The sequence below is a fragment of the Microtus ochrogaster genome, chromosome 4 (genome assembly GCF_000317375.1).
Source record: "Microtus ochrogaster isolate Prairie Vole_2 chromosome 4, MicOch1.0, whole genome shotgun sequence".
NCBI lineage: Eukaryota > Metazoa > Chordata > Mammalia > Rodentia > Cricetidae > Microtus > Microtus ochrogaster.
The window spans coordinates 21148198-21166642 of NC_022011.1; the positions used below are offsets into that span (position 1 = coordinate 21148198).

General features: G+C 39.1%; 1 protein-coding gene across 1 annotated transcript in view; it reads left to right on the forward strand.

Annotated features, from left to right (window-relative positions):
- The window catches only part of Cntnap4 (contactin associated protein like 4), a 292183-nt gene that overhangs the window by 220921 nt on the left and 52817 nt on the right, over window positions 1-18445 (forward strand). The window contains exons 14-15 of the mRNA XM_005345710.2: window positions 4091-4247; window positions 8169-8296. Coding sequence (XP_005345767.1) covers window positions 4091-4247; window positions 8169-8296 — 285 coding nt within the window. The remainder of the gene's footprint in view (window positions 1-4090; window positions 4248-8168; window positions 8297-18445) is intronic.

The window sequence follows — 18445 nt, forward strand, 5'->3', positions numbered from 1 at the left end:
TATATATAAATTTTGCTTCCACTCTGATATCTTCTCTTTAAACAAGTTGACTGTCTTTTCCTGCTCATTTATGCAACACAAACTTTCTGCTTGGATTCAAAGGCCACATGCTGTGCAGTCTTTTTGCCATCCTTTAACATGGAACTTTATATATGCTTGAATATATTTTTTCTTTGGAAATTAGGATTCTAAGACATCTACTCCACCTTGTTTACTCTTGTTTGTTAGCCTAACATGGGCTTCGATTCCAGATGGGCTGTTGAGGAAACTTTTGAGAAGTATACTTTCTGTGACTATCAAACGGCATGTGGGACATCCACACTAACAATGGCACAACTGGATTGACATCCGGTGACTGGATCTTCCTTTTCTAGATAAACTTCTTTTCTCTTTACTCTCTGGCTACTTACTGCAGGATTATTTTTCTCTACAATATGCCAGTTACCACCTCCTCTTCCTCTTTTCCAGAATGTTCTCCTTTAGTCTTTTATTCATTCAACCCCATCTTGCTGGTTTCAATCAAATATCATACCCTGACAATTCAACTCTTGTCTATGAAGAAGAGCCAGATTGTTGAGCACAAATCACAAGAGTTATTTAGATACGAGGAGAGAGCTAGCTTCCTGTTCTAGGTCTCTTATGGACCAGACACAAATCTGGGGTGGATAAGCCCTAATTCATCAAGAAGATAACTTTTCCAGCCGGGTGCTGTCAGCACAGGCCGGCATGTGGTAGTGTTTGGCTCGATTGGCACACACGATGAGACATACATGAACCGAGCCCTTTTCATTCTCTGCCATTCTTTGTGATTACAATGAAAATATGCATATTATTCATATTTTAATATTTATGCTATTTCTCATCGCATAATGCTCTGCGTGTTTGTCTTCATCACACATGGCAAGATTCCTTTTTGCTTTTTGTTTTTTTTTTTAAACACTATTCCATTGTGTATATAACCCATCCTCTTTGTGCAACCCACCCTCAGTGGACACTTAGACTGCTTGTGTGCTCTAGCTATCTTGAATAACTCTGCAGTGGTCCTGGAAATCTCGCTGAGATGGTAGAAGTCGTTATGCAAAGTGAAACAAGCCAAAAACAAGAGTGCAAATACTACATCATCTTAACTGTATATAGAACCTGAAAAGGCTGCATTCATAGAAACAGAAAATGGAAGAGTAACTACTGAAAAACAAGAGGGAAATTAGAACAGGGGGCCACAAGCTGAGTTACAGCTAGGCTCTTAAGTTACAGCAGTGTGGTAAAGACGGTTAATAATATCATGATTTGTACTTGAAATTTACTAGGAGAAAAGATATGTTCAGTACATACACAAACACACATGCATGTACCTAGGTAACTTGATAGTTATGATAGTTAGCTCACAAAGTATTGGTACAGTTTCCGTGTATTAACTTCAACTCAATCAATCTGAAAACTACACATAAGGGAAGAAAATCACTGAAAGCACAAATGAGTCATATGCTAAGAAAACCAGCAGATGGGATCGGCAAGGTGATAAAAAAATCAGGTTGGAAAGTAAGGAGGAGGATCTTCAACACCTTCGGTGCCAGCAGAACCTTCTAAGATGCTGCAGCCAAACTTGAGACTATACTACCCGTGTTAGTTACTTCCCCTATTGCTATGATAAAATAATCTAAGGAGAGCAAGTTAGGGGAAGGAAGGGTTTATTCTGGCTCACAGTTTGAGAGTGCAGTCATGGTGATGGCGAGTCCTAATAGCTGGTGGGAGCATCACCCCCCCCCCATGGACAGCAGACATGCTGGATGCTGGCCCTCAGCTGGCTTCCTCCATTGTGTGAGCCCAAGAACTAAGCCCAGAAAATGATGTCTCCCATCCTTATGGTTGTGGGTTTTCCATATCAGTTAACCTAACTGAGAAAATGCATGCTAAGCGTAGTCAAGAAGATCACCAAATCTATATACTTACTCACAGGTGTCTTTGGAAGCTTTTCTTCTAGATCAGCAATTCTCAACCTGTGGGTAACCACCACTTTGGTGGTCAAACAACCCTTTCACAGTGGTCACATACCAGATATTTGCATTATGATCCAAAACAGTACCTGAATTACAGTTATGAAATAGCAATGAAAATAATTCTATGGGAGGATGCAATGTTTCACCCTGATCTACTCACATGGTTTTATTTTAATTAAAAAATGTTTCTTGTATATTTAAAAATTCATGTATACATTTATTTAAATTAGTGACTCTTCAGTAAGTCTAGGATGAACCCAAACATATTTGATGACTTTAAAACATTTGGCAAAAGCTGGTGAAATGATTCAGTAGGCTAAGGCACTTGCCACTAAGCCTCATGGATTTCTCTGACCTCCATATGCATACAGGTACTCAACACAATATATGTGTGTGCGTGTGTGTATAATATGTATATTATGTATGTAATATACAAAGCATTCAGCAATTTATCTTCTATAGTAAAGATCAGAAATATAACTGTAAAATATGATTTAGTTTCTTTAAAGATAGCAATCTATTTTTCCTCAACCTATGAACATAAAATATTTTAAGCAGTGTGCCTTAATATTCCTAGAAAAATTTTCAAGTAGGCTTAACTGTTGATGAGTTGTAAGTTAATCAAGCTAGAAGTAGAGTATTGAGGTTAACAGCATCACGTAACACAAGCTTCCTCATCCCTCTGCCCCTTTTTTTCTTTACTTAAACATGGTGGGTGTTTGTATTGATGCTGGGAGAGAAGCCGTCAGTATTCGCAGAAGGTCTACTTAATAGTAGGTTAAAATAGGCGCTGTATTAGCGAGTAACATATGAATGAGCAAAAGCTGCAGAGCCCCCGTGGGAATGATGGTGACAACATAAAGATTTGAAAGTCAAGAGGAAAATGCCCGCTCCTTCGCGGAGAGCTGAGTGATTTGAGGTTGCTTGTGTTCTTCTTTTGCTCTGTGTGTCCAGACACTATGATTCTTTTCCTTAGAACTTTTTTTTCTCCCCTGAGATGGATTGCCTGCATGCCTCACCTCCCTTTCCCCAAATCCTCTGCTAAATGTTCTGTCTTCTCCTTGCTTGAATTCGTTGGCATCGTGTTTAGTCTTGGCTTTGGGAAGGAGCTGGTAGCTGAACATTTATCGTAGAAAGAGATGCATTTAGCTAGGGGAAACTTTTTTTTAACTGTAATATTCGCTTCAGGCATGAAGCTTTTTCAGTATTATTTCTCTAGTCTTCAAATAAATAGCCAAGCCAGTAAATGGAAGAGAAAATACAGACTTCCAGATAAATACTAAATCATGACAAAGGATTGCTATTCCATGCCTGATGTCTAATAAACAGCTAGTATATTTTAACCAATAAATATATGAAGACAAATCAGTGCCTTTATATAACATTCCAGAATTTTGGATGGGTGTTTTGTGACTTAGAATCAATTTTATTTCACTATATTAATTACCACAGTTCATATTTTGATGCCAATTTCTTTTAAATATTATTTTTTTTTTAAAAAAAAGTTGTGAGAACTCTCTCTCATGATTAAATGTGGACTGATGGTTTCTATTTAAAGAACAATGTACCGTTTATCTAGAACTGACAATAAGGGGTTGGAGAGCGAGCTCAGCAGCAAAGAGCACACACTGAAGACCTAGTCAGTTCCTAGCACCCACATAAGGTGGCTCACAATGAACTGTAGCTCCAGTTTCAGAGGCTCTGATGACCCCTTCTAGACACCTGCATGCATAGGATGTATGTTCAATTGTGCAGGCACGAACACTTACTCGTGAAGAATGAGTACATAATGATTTTTAATGATTATAAACTGGCATTTTGAAAAAAGGGACTTCAAGTGTGTTGTAAGATTTTCTTCCCAAATGCTGTCAGTTACAGTGTTGAGGGCATTATTGCACCGAATCAGTCCCTTTCTGTCTGTGTCTTTGTCTCTTCCTCCCTCTCCGTGTGTCTCTATCTCTTTCCCTCTCTCTGTCTCTGTCTCCTTTCCTCCCTCTGACTCCTCAAGGCCACCTTTACTTTTAATGACTAAGGAAGAAGGAACAATGCTCTAAGATGAAGGAAGATGATTCATCGCCCCTCTTGTCTTTCAGATGGAAGCCCTCGGAGCTGGTGGGTGGGAAGAACCAGTGAAAGACAGACCTACTGGGGAGGTTCCCTGCCTGTGCCTCAGAAGTGCACCTGTGGCTTGGAAGGCAACTGCATCGATGCTCAATATCACTGCAACTGCGATGCGGACAGGAGCGAATGGTAACTTTCCTTTCAATTACATCAAGGGTATACAGCTAGGTGAATGCGAAGGAAAGAATTAGGTAGAACTATGTTTGGATGATACATGGTACATTCATTCCAATTCTACAGGTTAAGATAGCAAGATTTCAGAAGCTAATTTAACAGTGGACCACATGTTCTGTTTATTTTATTCTCATCGTATGAGAAAACCAATGTGTCTGTGACATGAGAGTTGCGATTCTCCAAAGATCCTTTCAGTGTAAATAACAGTATTATGTAACCAATTACCAAAGCACATCTCATTAACATAGGCTGCAAACTTCAGAAGCACGAATTTGTAGATTTTGAATTATTATAGTTCTGAGCAATTGTTTTAGCATGTATTCCTTTTATATTTTTAAAGGATAAAGTATACCAGAAAAAAAATGTTATATGGATAATATCTTCAAAATGAAATCTAGGACATTTAGGAATTTCAAAATCTAAAGTATTTTTCTAAGCAGAACCTATAAGGAATCATAGAGCTCTGATTGAATTTTTATAGGAAGAATATTATTTCTCACCCAGACTGCTCTTTGGACTGGAGAGGGTGGAGGAGTGGAAGTAGGGGGAGGAAAAGGGGAATGGGAGGAGGGGAGGAGGTGGAAATTTTTAATAAAAAGAAAAAAAAGAGTATCATTTCTCTCACCCAAATTCTACATTAAGGAAGGAGGTGGTCTGGCAGAACATGGACAAAGGGTGAATATGATCAAAAACATTGTATGGAATTCTGTAAGAACAGATATTTACTCCCTTTGAATAATAACCGTGTTTCTTAATATATTCAGGAAAATTGTTCACATACTGAAAGCTGTAATTGTAAATGGGTAAAATGTTATTAATATTGCTGAACAACAACAAAAAATTAACCTAAACACCACTGATAACCCCTAAGTGTCTTCACAACACATTACTAATTAAAACTAGTTTTTTTTTTAAAAAAAGAGTTTAAAACATCTCATATTCCTTTCAGCTTATAGGTGAATAAGCATATATGTCTATATGTATATACACACACACACACACAAAACTATGTTTTTACAGACACAGGAAAATATTACAAAAATAAGTATCTGGTGCTCTGCAGAGAGGACTCAACAGATAAGGGCACTTATAGTTAAATCTGGTGACCTGACTTCAGTCCTTGTGACTCACGAGGAGGTAGGAGAGAAGCAATTGCTGCAAGCTGTCCTTGACTTTCACACACATACCAAGGCATGCATTTCTTAAACAGAGTTTAAATAGATGAATGTTGTAATGATAATAATAATAATAATAAATGTAATAAATAAATATTTGAGTTAAGAACAGTTGCTGCTCTTGCAGACCATCTAAGTTCAGTTCCAAGTGTCTACCTGGTAGTTAATAACTAACTCTAGTGCAGGGGATGCATTGCTGTCGTCTGGCCCCCAAGGGCACCAGGTACACTTGTGGTGGGCTTTCATACATCAAAACAAATACTTATTACATAGAATTAAAACAAATGATAAATCTTAATGTGTGTGTGTGTGTGTGTGTGTGTGTGTGTGTGTGTGTGTTGAAGGAAGAGTGGTAGAATCAGACTTCAATAGGGGCTTCCAGGATTGGTTGAAAGAAAAGAACCAGGGAGAATGGAACCTAGATTTAAATTTCATTTCCTTCAAAGCGCCTTGCCATTAGGAGCCTAAACTCCAAGGGAATTCTGTATTATTTTTATTTTTATAAATGTATTAGGAGGCCGACTTGGGGTTGTTCAGACTGACTGGGAGTTGAAGGACAGGGTAATTTCTAGAAACAAGAAGGCTGTTTTTAACGAGTCTGCTGCAGAGCTCCTGTGCTGGACCCTAAACCTTTCAAAGAGCGTGTGAATCAGGGAGAGCTTCTAGGGCCAAGGGGAGAGCCACAGACAGAAAACTGAGCAAGCAACAGGCCATTCCCAGTTACTGCTGGAGGAGAAAAAGATCCGGGCTGTTAAGTCTCTGATATTTGCTTTGAAAATCATTTAGTTTAGGGCAAGAGTATCAAAAGTTCACGTCTTTACTGCAAAGACCATGGTCCTCAAATTGAGAGGGAAGACTGAAAATCCAGAGCAAGGCGGCCGTAGAGAACCCTGGGAAGGCAGAAATCATAGGCTTCTACTTAGATACCCATGAGAAAAAATAAAATGTTGAAGGAACAAAATAAAAATCTAGTATTTCTTGACTCATCCACCTATATTATTGAGAACACTATCACATTCCTGGATATTTCAAGAAAGTACACATCCAGATAAAATCAAGACGTTGAGTGAGATTGCTGTAAACAAAGTCTTGGCCACCTTTTAAAATTTGTAGCTGAAATCTTTAAGGCTAACATTATCAACATGTTTGAAAATCTATAGGTAAAAATATCCACAGTGAGTGAATAGGAAATTTAATGTAAATAAAAGTGAACTACACTAAAGGACCGAGTGCACATTTTAGAATGGCAAATTAACACCGGAAATGAAAATAATTGTAACAAATTTTCTGGGATAAAAGGAAATAACATTAGGAAGAAAACTCAGGAAGTTTTCTTAGGAAAATTTAGCAAGAAATGAAGAGCACTAGAAATTATAAATTATCCGATGTTCCTTAAATACAAAAGTAAATTTCTCTGTTTAGTTACGTCGCAAAGTTTACAATATACATTTAAAGTAGATTGCTCTAATCTCACAAAAAGTTTATGTATGTATTTCTTTTTTTTTGTTTGTTTGTTTTTTTTTTTTGTTTTCGAGACAGGGTTTCTCTGTGGCTTTGGAGCCTGTCCTGGAACTAGCTCTGTAGACCAGGCTGGTCTCGAACTCACAGAGATCCACCTGCCTCTGCCTCCCGAGTGCTGGGATTAAAGGCATGCGCCACCACCGCCTGGCTTATGTGTGTATTTCTGTGCATGTAGGACTGTTAAACAATCTCATGGAGAGCTTCTGATACTACACATTGTCATATAGTATAAAAAATAAGTAGACTGCAAAAGTCATGGGTGCATTTTCTAACCCATTTAAGGAAATAGTAAAATTCAGTGAACAAAGTTTTATCTGAAAAATGAATAGAGAAGATAGGGTTGACTATAGAGGAATGTGGAGTTGATCAATAAGTACAAGACAACAACAGCAAGAACAAAGCAAAAATGTAAATAAATCATAAGAGGAAAAAATGAACGAATACTAAGCAACTTTGCCTAAAAATCAGCACGCCAAGAGTCAGAAAATTAGCCATTTCACCAAAATGATTAAAAACTTTCCACCTGATTAAAAAATAGAGCCACTGTTCTAAACTTTTGTCTGCTTTAGAAATAGTGATATGGACACCTTATTTATTTATTTTTAACTAAATTCCTTCTTTGAGCTTCCTTACATGCCTTGTCTGCATTCTGATTGTTCTCTCTGCTTCCTCCTGTCAACCCCTCTCCTCACAAGAAAGCCCTTTCTCCACATTCCTGCCTTTTCATTTCATTTCGTGACTGCTGAGTTTAACCAGGGCCATCTGTGTGTCCATGAGTTTGGAACTCTTCGTGAGATCCTGGTGAGCTCGGTAGTGGGTACACAATGAAGACAATGACTACCCTTGACCTAGAATCTACCACTAGCCCATGGATGAGCACTCCCAAGAATGAGAGAGGGCCGGTGAGCCAGGAGGAAGGTCTCCACCCAAAAAGTCATTGTATTCTAATCTTAACCTACGTTATATTTTGTAGTCTAGACTTTAATGTCTACAAGAGAGACTAGCTAACATCTCACCATGTTTCATATGCTAAGATGAGTGATTGGACTTTATTTTTGTCACTGTCCAAACTTAGCAGGAAGGTCTTCATTTAGAAGTGCCAGGAAAATCATGGCTTAGTTTAGAATTCCGCTCATCATCATAATTGAAGGATTTCGTTGCTGTTCCTGTTTATTTTTAGGACCAATGACACTGGATTCCTCTCCTATAAAGAACATCTGCCGGTCACTAAGATAGTGATTACGGACACAGGACGTCCCCATTCAGAAGCTGCCTATAAACTGGGACCTCTGCTCTGCCGGGGAGACAGTAAGTGGTCCCAATGTGTGAATTTAACCAGAAGAAAGTCTGTTTGCTTAAGCAGTGTGTGTCTATCACAGGGTAATTGAACCAAAACTCTGTCAAGAAATCCCACAAGATGTAATAAATTGTTAATGGCGTTCATTGTATGCAAACGGATGTGTGTAGGGTGGAGGGAGGGACATGGGCTGCAAAGTGTATGTAGCGGTCAGAAGATAACTTGAGAGAATCTGTTCTCACCTACCAACATGTGAGTACCAAGGAATCAACTCAGATCATGAGGCTTGGCCACAAGTCTCCTCCCGCCACCCACCTTTGCCTTGGGAAAGGTAAAGAAACCATTGGCTGCCCAACTGATTGGTCCATAGATGCATTCCAGCGTTCCTGCATTTCTCCATATCTGTATTTGCTGAGGAAGAATCAGTGCCATCAAAATGGTTAGAAATTCATGTGAATTTCCTACCAGTAAGCCTGGGGTAGGATAAGAACATCAATTGAAGTAGATGTCAGTTTGATCAAACGTATATTTCAACCTTTAATCTCTATTCTTTTTCAGTTTATCTGTCTGTGAATTGACTTTCAAAAATTGGATTTCTGCTTTGTATATTCAAAGTGTTACCGTTCTAAAGTAGGATATTGAAATTTAGAAGTAGTTAATCTCACACATATACATATACATGTACGTACACACAGTGCATGTCCCCCCACATACCTAAATATTTGTTTTTCATCAGGAAATGAAAAGAACAGAGATTTTTTTTTTGAATTTTAAAACAGTCTTCTTACTTTACATACCAATCCCAGTTCCTCCTCCCTCTCCTCCTGCAGCTCCCCCAACCTTCTCCCCATCCCCATCAGCTCCTCAGAGAGGATAAGGCCACCCATGGGGAGTCAACAAAGTCTGAACCACTTCTTCTTCAAAATCAGTTATCGCAGAGGTAGATGCATTCATTATGGATGCTTTTAGTAGTTGCAGAAATTAAAATGGAAATAGAAAAAAAATATTTGTTTGCATTAAATGTGCACCCTAAAATACAATTTTATTGCGGGAGTTCCACATAAGAAGGAGAGATGTGACATTCGGTTGATGTAGAGAGATGCGTAGCAAAATTGCTTAGTTAAAAAGGCAAAGATGTTCCTGGCCCATAAACATTACATATGCATTCTATAAAGCTGCTATTCTAGCCACCATTTCTGGCGTTCATCAGCCTTACCCCTGCCTCCATCCCACACTCATATGAAGCCTACATAAGGATGTTTCCTGGAGGGAAAAAATTATGAGCAGAGAGATGAGGTCGTAAAGTCAGCATGCATCCAGAGAGTACAACGATATTTTGTGGCGACAGAGAAGTGCTTCTGTAGATCACCTGCCCTGTCACTGCATGCTTAGATCAAAAATGCTGCAGCAACCAGCCAGGCTTCCTTTCTTACTACATGTACCATGCCACAGTTTCTGGGAATCAGGTGGGCTTCTACTGAGGTCACTACTAATTTAATCCCTTAGACTTTCCTCCTTCCTTCCCTCCCTCCCTTTCTTTCTTTCTTTCTTTCTTTCTTTCTTTCTTTCTTTCTTTCTTTCTTTCTTTCTTTCTTTCTTTCTTTTGTCTTTCTTTGATCCTTCCTTTCTTTCTTTCAAAGAAAGATTTTATTTTAAAAAAGAGTTTATTGAATGTGAGGGTTTTGTGTGCATGCATCTGCATGGGACCTTGTGTGTGTGTGTGTTTGCGCACACGCACATGTGTGCATGCACAGCAAATTAACTTTTGTTGCTTGTAGAGTATGAAAAAGGACTCCAGAACTACTGGAATGGAGTTACCGGTTGTGACCAACCACATGGTGCTAGTAAATAAACCTGGGTCCTCCACAAGAACAATAAGTACTCATAACTTCCAAGTCATCTCTCCAGCCCCAATCCTTAGAATTTCCTTACCTCCCTTTCTTGCTGAATTGTTAAACACACACACACACACACACACACACACACACACACACACACACATGCATGCACAGATGCACACACAGAGAGAAACAAATACATAGTACACATATAAATGCAACAATGTCTACACTTTTAAATTTAATTAAAAAAATTTTTTTTGACTTAGAATGAGTCTCCATCCAGGCAAGCTTTCCCTGCTCTTTCCTAGTTGATATGTCTTGGTTGTCATAGTTGTGGAATGTAAGCTATTAGCATCATCTGGGGGAGAGGTCCAATATGGTAGCAGGTATCTAACAGTACACTAGTCTGTCATGTGCCAAAGATTCTAGGGTCAAAGTGTCTAACCTGCTAACATTGGGAAACTGGAAGTTAAACAGTACGAATAAGGGGATACTGACAAAAGCAATCTTGGCAGTATAGATGTATATGTTCTTTGTAGTTTTCTGAGGCCTGATAATTAGCTTCTGACTTATTAAGCTGTTATTGAATACTTAGTCCTTTTGCCTCCTATGGTTTGTGAAGTGAGGTCATTTCCCCATGAGGCCCTGTATTAGGCAGGTTTTCAAAGCTGCTGCAAAGCACATTGCCAGAAATCATTTGAATAGGGAAGAGTATTTTTGCTCCTGGTTTCAGGAGGTACAGTCTGTGGTCAGTTGGCCCTCTTCCTTTTATGCTACAGTGAGGCGAAAAGTCAAAGAAGAGAGGTGTGGAGCAAGTTTGTTTACCCCATGGCGTCAGAAAGCAGAAAGATGGAGACAGAGAGGAGTCAGGAAGAGAGAGGAGAAATCTGGGGACCAAGTACATCCTTAAAGGTCCACCCACCACAGTCTTCTCCTCCACCTAGGTTCTCCTTAGTTTTCATCATCTTCCAATAACATCATCAGATTATGAATACATCAATGGATGAAGTCATTGAACAAGTCAGAACCCCCCTAATCCATTCACTACCACTGATTGATTCTAAGTAAGCACCAATCCTCCAACCCAGGCCTTTGGAGAAGACACTTCATACTCACACTGTAGCAGAGCCCAAAGATGAGTTTCCACATGAAGTGTCCTTTGTAAAAATGTTCCTATTGGAAGAGCAATGGCTGCAGAACAATCTCACTCCTCTTCACTATGTGGAAATCTGTACACTTAAAGTTGTGGTGTTCCAGCCAAGTTCCAAGTGAGGTATACTGGGTAGAAATGCTGCCCACAGATATAGGTCCCTGTAAAAGAGGATTTTGCAAGCAGAGGAAGGATACGGCTTTACATCAATATTAGAAGTGGGCTTTGGATAACTTAAGGTTTAAAATAATTAAAATCTCCTGATCCGGTGAAAACACAAGGTGAACTATAAACCTATTGACCAATAATATGAGCTTTGATGTAATAACAGGAAAAATGGAAAAGGGAGGGCTCAAGGCAGGCACGAAGTGGCTACCATAAAGTATAGAAAAGAAGGCAGTCAGTTAGGGAAGCAGATCCCATATGATCTGAATGGAGAGTCAAAATTAGGTCTTTGCAGATGGCCTATGACTTTTCAGTTTGACTAAACCTGGTTTTGTCATTCATTGAGATCTGATTTCTAATGACTTTTGAACAGACAAGCATAGAAGTGTAAACACAAGAAAACAGACTGAATTTTTTCTCCCAGAAATGTGTCTACAGGTACAAGTAGAGATGTTGGAAACTTTAACTCTAGCCGTTTTGTGTAAGAGAGATAGAAGTGTTGAGATGATTCAAATAAGGTAAAAATGAGCGTGAGCTCTGTGGCTACTAGCGATGACACATACCCTAATTAGTGGATGGCGTCTCTTCTTTCAGATCCTTTCCATTTCTACCACAGGCGGATCTGGAGTCCATGCCACTGCTGACATTATTGTTGACAGCAGAAGTCATATGTAGAAATTGTAAGGGGCTTTTCTTAAAAGCATGGTGGCCAAGTGTGGACAAACTGATTTTGTGGTAGAAAAATAATGCCAGCAAAAACTATCATCCTTAATTACCATGATGCTAAACTTTGATCCTTCATGTGCTTATTTATATTGTTCTTTAATGACCCAGCTTTTAGATTAAGCAACAGTATGTCATACTCTTAGGTGGTTAACTGATTCATTGTTTTTGTTTGTTTATTTTTGTATATTTTTATGTGTGTGACATATGTTAAAGAATCACTTAGATAATGTAAAAAAAAGCTTATGAATTTTGGCAAAAGCAGGAAGCTACAAAAACATCCTCATAGCTTTTCTCACATGTGGTCCAGGGATCAAATGCAGATGGGAATGGTTATGTGGAAGGGCTTTCATTTGCTGAGCCATCTCCCTGGTTCAGTCTTCCCCTGATAACAACACAAGCTAACCTGGTGGGAACAAGTAGAGTCCCTTAGGGGGAGAAATCCTCATATTCAAAGAAGATACTATTTCCTCCACCTGATAATAGTTCCCTCTCACGCGTTGCTAAAATTCCTATCACCCAGAAACCCTTGCAAAAAGTCTTCCTTTCCTAGTACTATAGTTTTGACTTTTCCAAGACCCTTTAACAATGGACTCGTTCAAAGCTGTTTCCTTTTTCATCTGGATTTTCTAACTTTGCATATTGTGCTTGGTTTATCTGTGTGGTTGTGGGTACCCAGAGTTCACCCTTGTTTAGTGAATCAGCAGTTGTCATGTGGCTGCCTTATAGTAAATGGGCTGTGGACCCACTCACTGGTTCGTGCAGTGTTTGGTTATTTCCAGCTTCAGGGGACTATTAATAGAGCCAATATAGAGAGAATTATGTCTGAAAATTCTCAATTTCTATCTAAAATTATCCTAAGACAGGGCATACTGTTTCAATGGTGTATGTAAGGTATGACCGACTTTGTAAGATGCAGTAGAGGACAGAGTCAGTAAATCATACCTCAAATACCAAGCTCATCAAAGGATAAAGACTTTAGCATCATGGTGACTCTTAGGTTCTCTAAGAGGATTCTAGAATCTTTAGCAAAGGGAGTGTGTGTGTGTGTGTGTGTGTGTGTGTGTGTGTGTGTGTGTGTGTGTTCCTGTGTGTTTAGAGATTCTGATAGTTACAGTTGCATGCTATCACATCCAAATTCACATGCATTCTGGGCATCTGAACTCACACTTGCATGGTAAGGACTTTACCCACTAAACCTTCACCTCAGTTCTGAGTTCTAAAGTCTTGCTGAGGATTCACCTAGCTTTCTTTTACTTCAGACACAAAAGGACCAAAGGAAATAATAAAGGAGAAAGACCCAAGCTTACCAGTTGGCAGGGAGCTGAAGAATGTTGTTCACCTGTGTGTTTTTATGTCTCCTTGGCCTACCAGGAGCTGAGGGATGTCTTCGAATTTTTCATACTTTTGAACAGTCTCTAGACAAACCTTCCCTCCACATCAGAATATATTAAGACCAGTTATTCATATTGGTTCTTATTCAGGAGATGTGGGGGTGGGTAGATCTTTGTCTAGCATTTTTCTGGAAGCTTCCAACCTATAGACCTATCTATTTAGTATGGGTTAGGCCAATGTGTTTCATAGGCTGGATCTCATCTGGCAATTCCGAGTCCCAGTCAATGATGAGGTTGATACAGGATGTAGAGTGTGCTTTTAGGATGATTTATGCCAATTGGACAGAGAAATTTATGTCTGCTGAACATAGCAGTAATAAAAAATGGACTAGAGATAGTAGGGGTTTTTCGTGCTGTTGTTTTTCTGATTCTGTTTTTCTAGCAATTTATTTTTATTGTAGTCATACAAAAGCATCAGTCCATGATGGATTGGGGCCAGAAGGAAAAAACTAAAAGAAAGAAAGTGGTTTTTCAAGATGGCTTGAGAATCCCAGCTAGAAGCTAGCAGTTGGCTGAGGTCTGAAGTGGTACTGACCTAAAGCCCAAATGCTCTATGAAATATCTTCAGAACTCCTCTTAAATTTTACAGAGACATAAAGAAATCCAGGTATGACGGACAAAGTTAAGTAGTTTTGGGCGCACAACACAAAGACATCATGGGGCTGTTCGGCTGCTTTGTGAGTCCTCTATCACAAAGAACCTGCTTAGGCCTCAACGCGATCCAGCTCCTGGCTTTCTCCCTCATTTGCATTTTCATGCAAAATTCTCCACTTTTCACCAAACATTCAGATAAAAACCTTTCTTCAATGAAGCCTTCCTCTTAGATCTCTTGAGAACACAGACCTTCTGCCCTTGGTTGAGACAAATGCCAAGTAAATTACAAAGATTTATTTCTCATACAGTTTTTGATTACGTTTGATCCCTTAAGAGTGTGGTCCATTGCTCATTTATTTTTCTGTTTCTGGTACCTAGCATTTGCCTATGACATGAAAGATAATCAATAAATAGCAGTTTGTAGAAGATTGAGAGTGATCCATCATACACATCTAAAAAAATCTATCCATGGTTTGCAATTATTGGTAAGAAACAAGTTGATGGTAAGCAGATGCGTATATTTGGTGAAAGTAGTTTAGTTGACACAGGAAGTCTGACTCATTTTTAAAGTTATTCACAACACAAAGGACATCTGGTTATTCCTGAGATATTTGCTTGTAATGTGCCTGACTGTGGCTGTCAAAATGCTCTCAGATAAGAACATGAATTTAGTTCTAAGTTTAGTTATATTTTAAGATCCTTTTTTTTAGTCCTCTGAGCAGTTCGTACAATGTAATTTGGTCATATTTACCCTCCCCCGACCCTTCCCAGACCTATCCCCATTCCCTACCCACCCAACATTGTGTCCTCATCTTTTAAAACCCATCAAGGCCTATTTGTTCTTCTCATTATCCTCTTGAGTGTTTGGCCATTCACTGGATCCTGAAGGAGTGACCAGGAACCACACCCTCAAGGACAACTGACTCTCTCTCCTGGCAGCTATCAACTACCAATAGCTCCTGAGTTACAGACGGGACTTTGCGCCCACCTCCACTCTCTATGCAGTCAAAATGCACTACTTACAGTTCCATTAATTCTTTGAGAACTTCATACATGCATGCAACATAATTTGATAACATCACCCCTTATATCCTCCAACTTCTGGATGCCCCCCCATTCTCCTTCCAAATTCATGTCCCCCTATTTGTGAAAAAATACAATCTGCTGGATCCATTAGTGCTGCCCCTTCTCACACAGGTGTGTGATTCCACTTGATCATAGACAATCTACCCCTAAAGAAAACTGACTCCCTCTCCTCTAGCAGCCGCCAGCATTCCATAGCTCCTCAGCTAGTGGTAGGACTCATGTGTCCCTTCCCTTTCATGCTGGAATGTTGACCGGCTTAATTTTGCACAGCCACCCACAGCCTTAAAGTACACTCTTTCAGAAACGTGTTCATTTTAAACAGAAATATGTTCTACTGCTTGGAGAAAAAAAATGGTTTATGGCCTATATTTCTTTGTTTTTGTTTAGAAAACAAAAATCATTACTAACCAGTTTTGCTAGCTCTGCTATTTTGTATTTTATATTTAAGCATTATTTCATTGTCCTATCATTAAAGCGGCTCTATTCTGGAATGTTTTTTATTTTGATTTATTTCTGCTTGGGTTTTGTTGTCAAGTAGCTGTTGTTTTCCTTTATTTTCCCTCTAGGACTCGTGAGCGCTGTCTTTGATAATTCTGCACATGCTTTGGGATAATTGTCACCTTAGGATTCGTCACAAACACAGCCAATTTAGCCTTTAAATGTTCTCATTCTCTTGGCAACAGCTTTACTGAGATGTAACTCACATGCCCCCCCTCCCAGTGCACTTTTCTAATACGCACCATCCAACCATGTTCAGGGTGCTTATTCATTCTAGTGTGTTCTATGAAGGGAGCAGCCATTTCACGGCTAGCGTGAGAACCCTGTGTATCATCTGCAAATTAATCCTGTGTCTACTTTCCTTTCATTCTCACCGCAGGCATATGCAACTAGTTAAAAGCAATCTCCCTCAGACATACACAACTAGTTAAAAACAATCTCCCTCAGACATATGCAACTCGTTAAAAGTAATCCCTACAGCCTTGCTTAGTCTGTCTATTTCATATATATTAAAGTAATCAATGTATATGGTTCTGTGGCTGGATATTTCCACAATATTCCAAAATTTATCTGTGTTGAAGCATATACCAATATCTCATTTTTATGGCCAAATAGTATTTCTTTTTTCCTATAAGAATTATTTATTTTTTATTAAGAATTTTTAATACAATCTTTTCTCATTTTACATAGCTATCCCTTTTCCTACTCCCTTACCCCCTCCTGCTCTACCCTTCTCGCTACCCAACCCCCATCCACTCCTCAGAAAGGGTAACCCTGCCCATGGGGAGTCAACAAAGTCTGACACTTCACTTCCAGGCAAGACCAAGGCCCTCCCCGCTATATCTAGGCTGAGCAAGGTGTCCCTCCCTCCAAAGAGAATGTGCTCCTAGATGCCAGTTCAAGCACTAGGGATAAATCCGGCTCCCACTGCCAGTGGCCCCACAAACTGCCCAAGCCTCACAACTGTCCCCCACATTCAGTGGGCCTACTTTGGTCCTATGCAGGTTTCCCTGCTATCAGTCGAGTCAGTGAGCTCTCACTAGCTCATGTCAGCTGTTTCTGTGGGTATCACCATCATGATCTTGACCCCTTTGCTCATATTATTGTTCTTCCCTCTCTTGGACTGGTCTCTAGTAGGTCAGCCCAGTGTTTCACTGTTGACCTCTGTATCTGCTTCCATCTATTGCTGGTTGGAAGTTCTATGCCGACAATTAAGGTAGTCATCAATCTGATTACAGGGGAAGGCCAGTTTAGGCGTCCTCTCCCTTGTTGCTTAGAGTCTTAGCTGGGGTCATCCTTGTGGATTCCTGGAATTTTCCTAGTGCCATGTTTCTCACTTGTCCTTTAATGGCTCCTCAATCAAGGTATCAAAGGAGTAGATAGAAAGATTCCATGTATCCATTCATTGTTTGGTGAACACTTGACATGGCTACATTGTTCTTTTTAAATAGTGTGACTAACTAAATTCCTATAATCACTTTTAGTTGTGGAAAAAGTTTTTCATTTCTCTTAATCTTATATCTGAGAGCAGAATTGATAAATCCTAGCATATCCCTATAGGGTTCATTCCTTTGGGAACAGCTAGCATTTTGGAGCCATGGTTTTTTACCTCTACCAGACTGCTCACCTCATTGTACTCGGTCTGCACTGAAGGATGCAGCCATCATGTTTTTCATAGCTGCATATCTAGCTTTCGAGCTTGCTAGTTTATTGTGGAGCAGGTTCTGTTTCTGCAAGGCTCCCATGGGCTTTATTCTCAGAGTTCCTTTAAATTTGAGAAGACAATCTGTTGCCTTGACACTTACAAAATAACAAAACACCCTCTAGGCTGGATATATTTTCTTTTCCTGCTCAGAAATTGGTGGACAGTTGTTTGTTTGTTGGTTGGTTGTTTTTGTTTTTGTTTTTTGTTTTTGCTTCCTTGAAAGCTTGGGAAAAAATGTGAGATCAAACAAAACTTTCCACTTTAGAGGATACTGCTTTTTTTTGGTGATTGCTTAAAGGGATAACTATATTTAAAGACCTTTATTTAATAAAAATGCATACAAGTGTTATATATTTGATATTTTTCTGTGAAATAGATAAGATGTTCTAAAAGTCTTATATATCCTGTGTTTTAAAGAGTTTTTGCAAATCTTCTAAATTTTTGCTCTCAGTTACTTCTTTGACATTGAGTCTTTCAATCCATTTTATTAAACATGTTTCTTCTCAATTATGTTGGGGTTGTATAGGAAAAATATAGGAAAAAATGTTGAGAATTTTTTATCCTGAGAAATTTGTGAAATTCATTTTGTCCACATTGACTAGTGTAGTTGACTGAGAAAACACAGCTGCCCAGAATGCATTAAATAATCAATTCACGGGATTCAATAGATAACTTTGCAGAAGTTAGATGTTCAGACTGGAAAAAAGGTATTGACTAGCTATTTGGTTAATTTCTCTTCTATTTGACAGACTCTCCTTCCATTTGGCAGTCTACCTCTGAGTCACTAAAAATACAGAGATTAATTCCATTTCAACAATAATAAGATAATATATTTTTCATACCTTCTCTACGTCTGATAATCCCCCATCCTCAATAAATCCTTATTTCAATGTGAATTGTTCATCTTATGTTGCTAGACTTCCCTCCCTTCCTTCCTTCCTTCCTTCCTTCCTTCCTTCCTTCCTTCCTTCCTTTCGTCCTTCCTTCCTTCCTTCCTTCCTTCC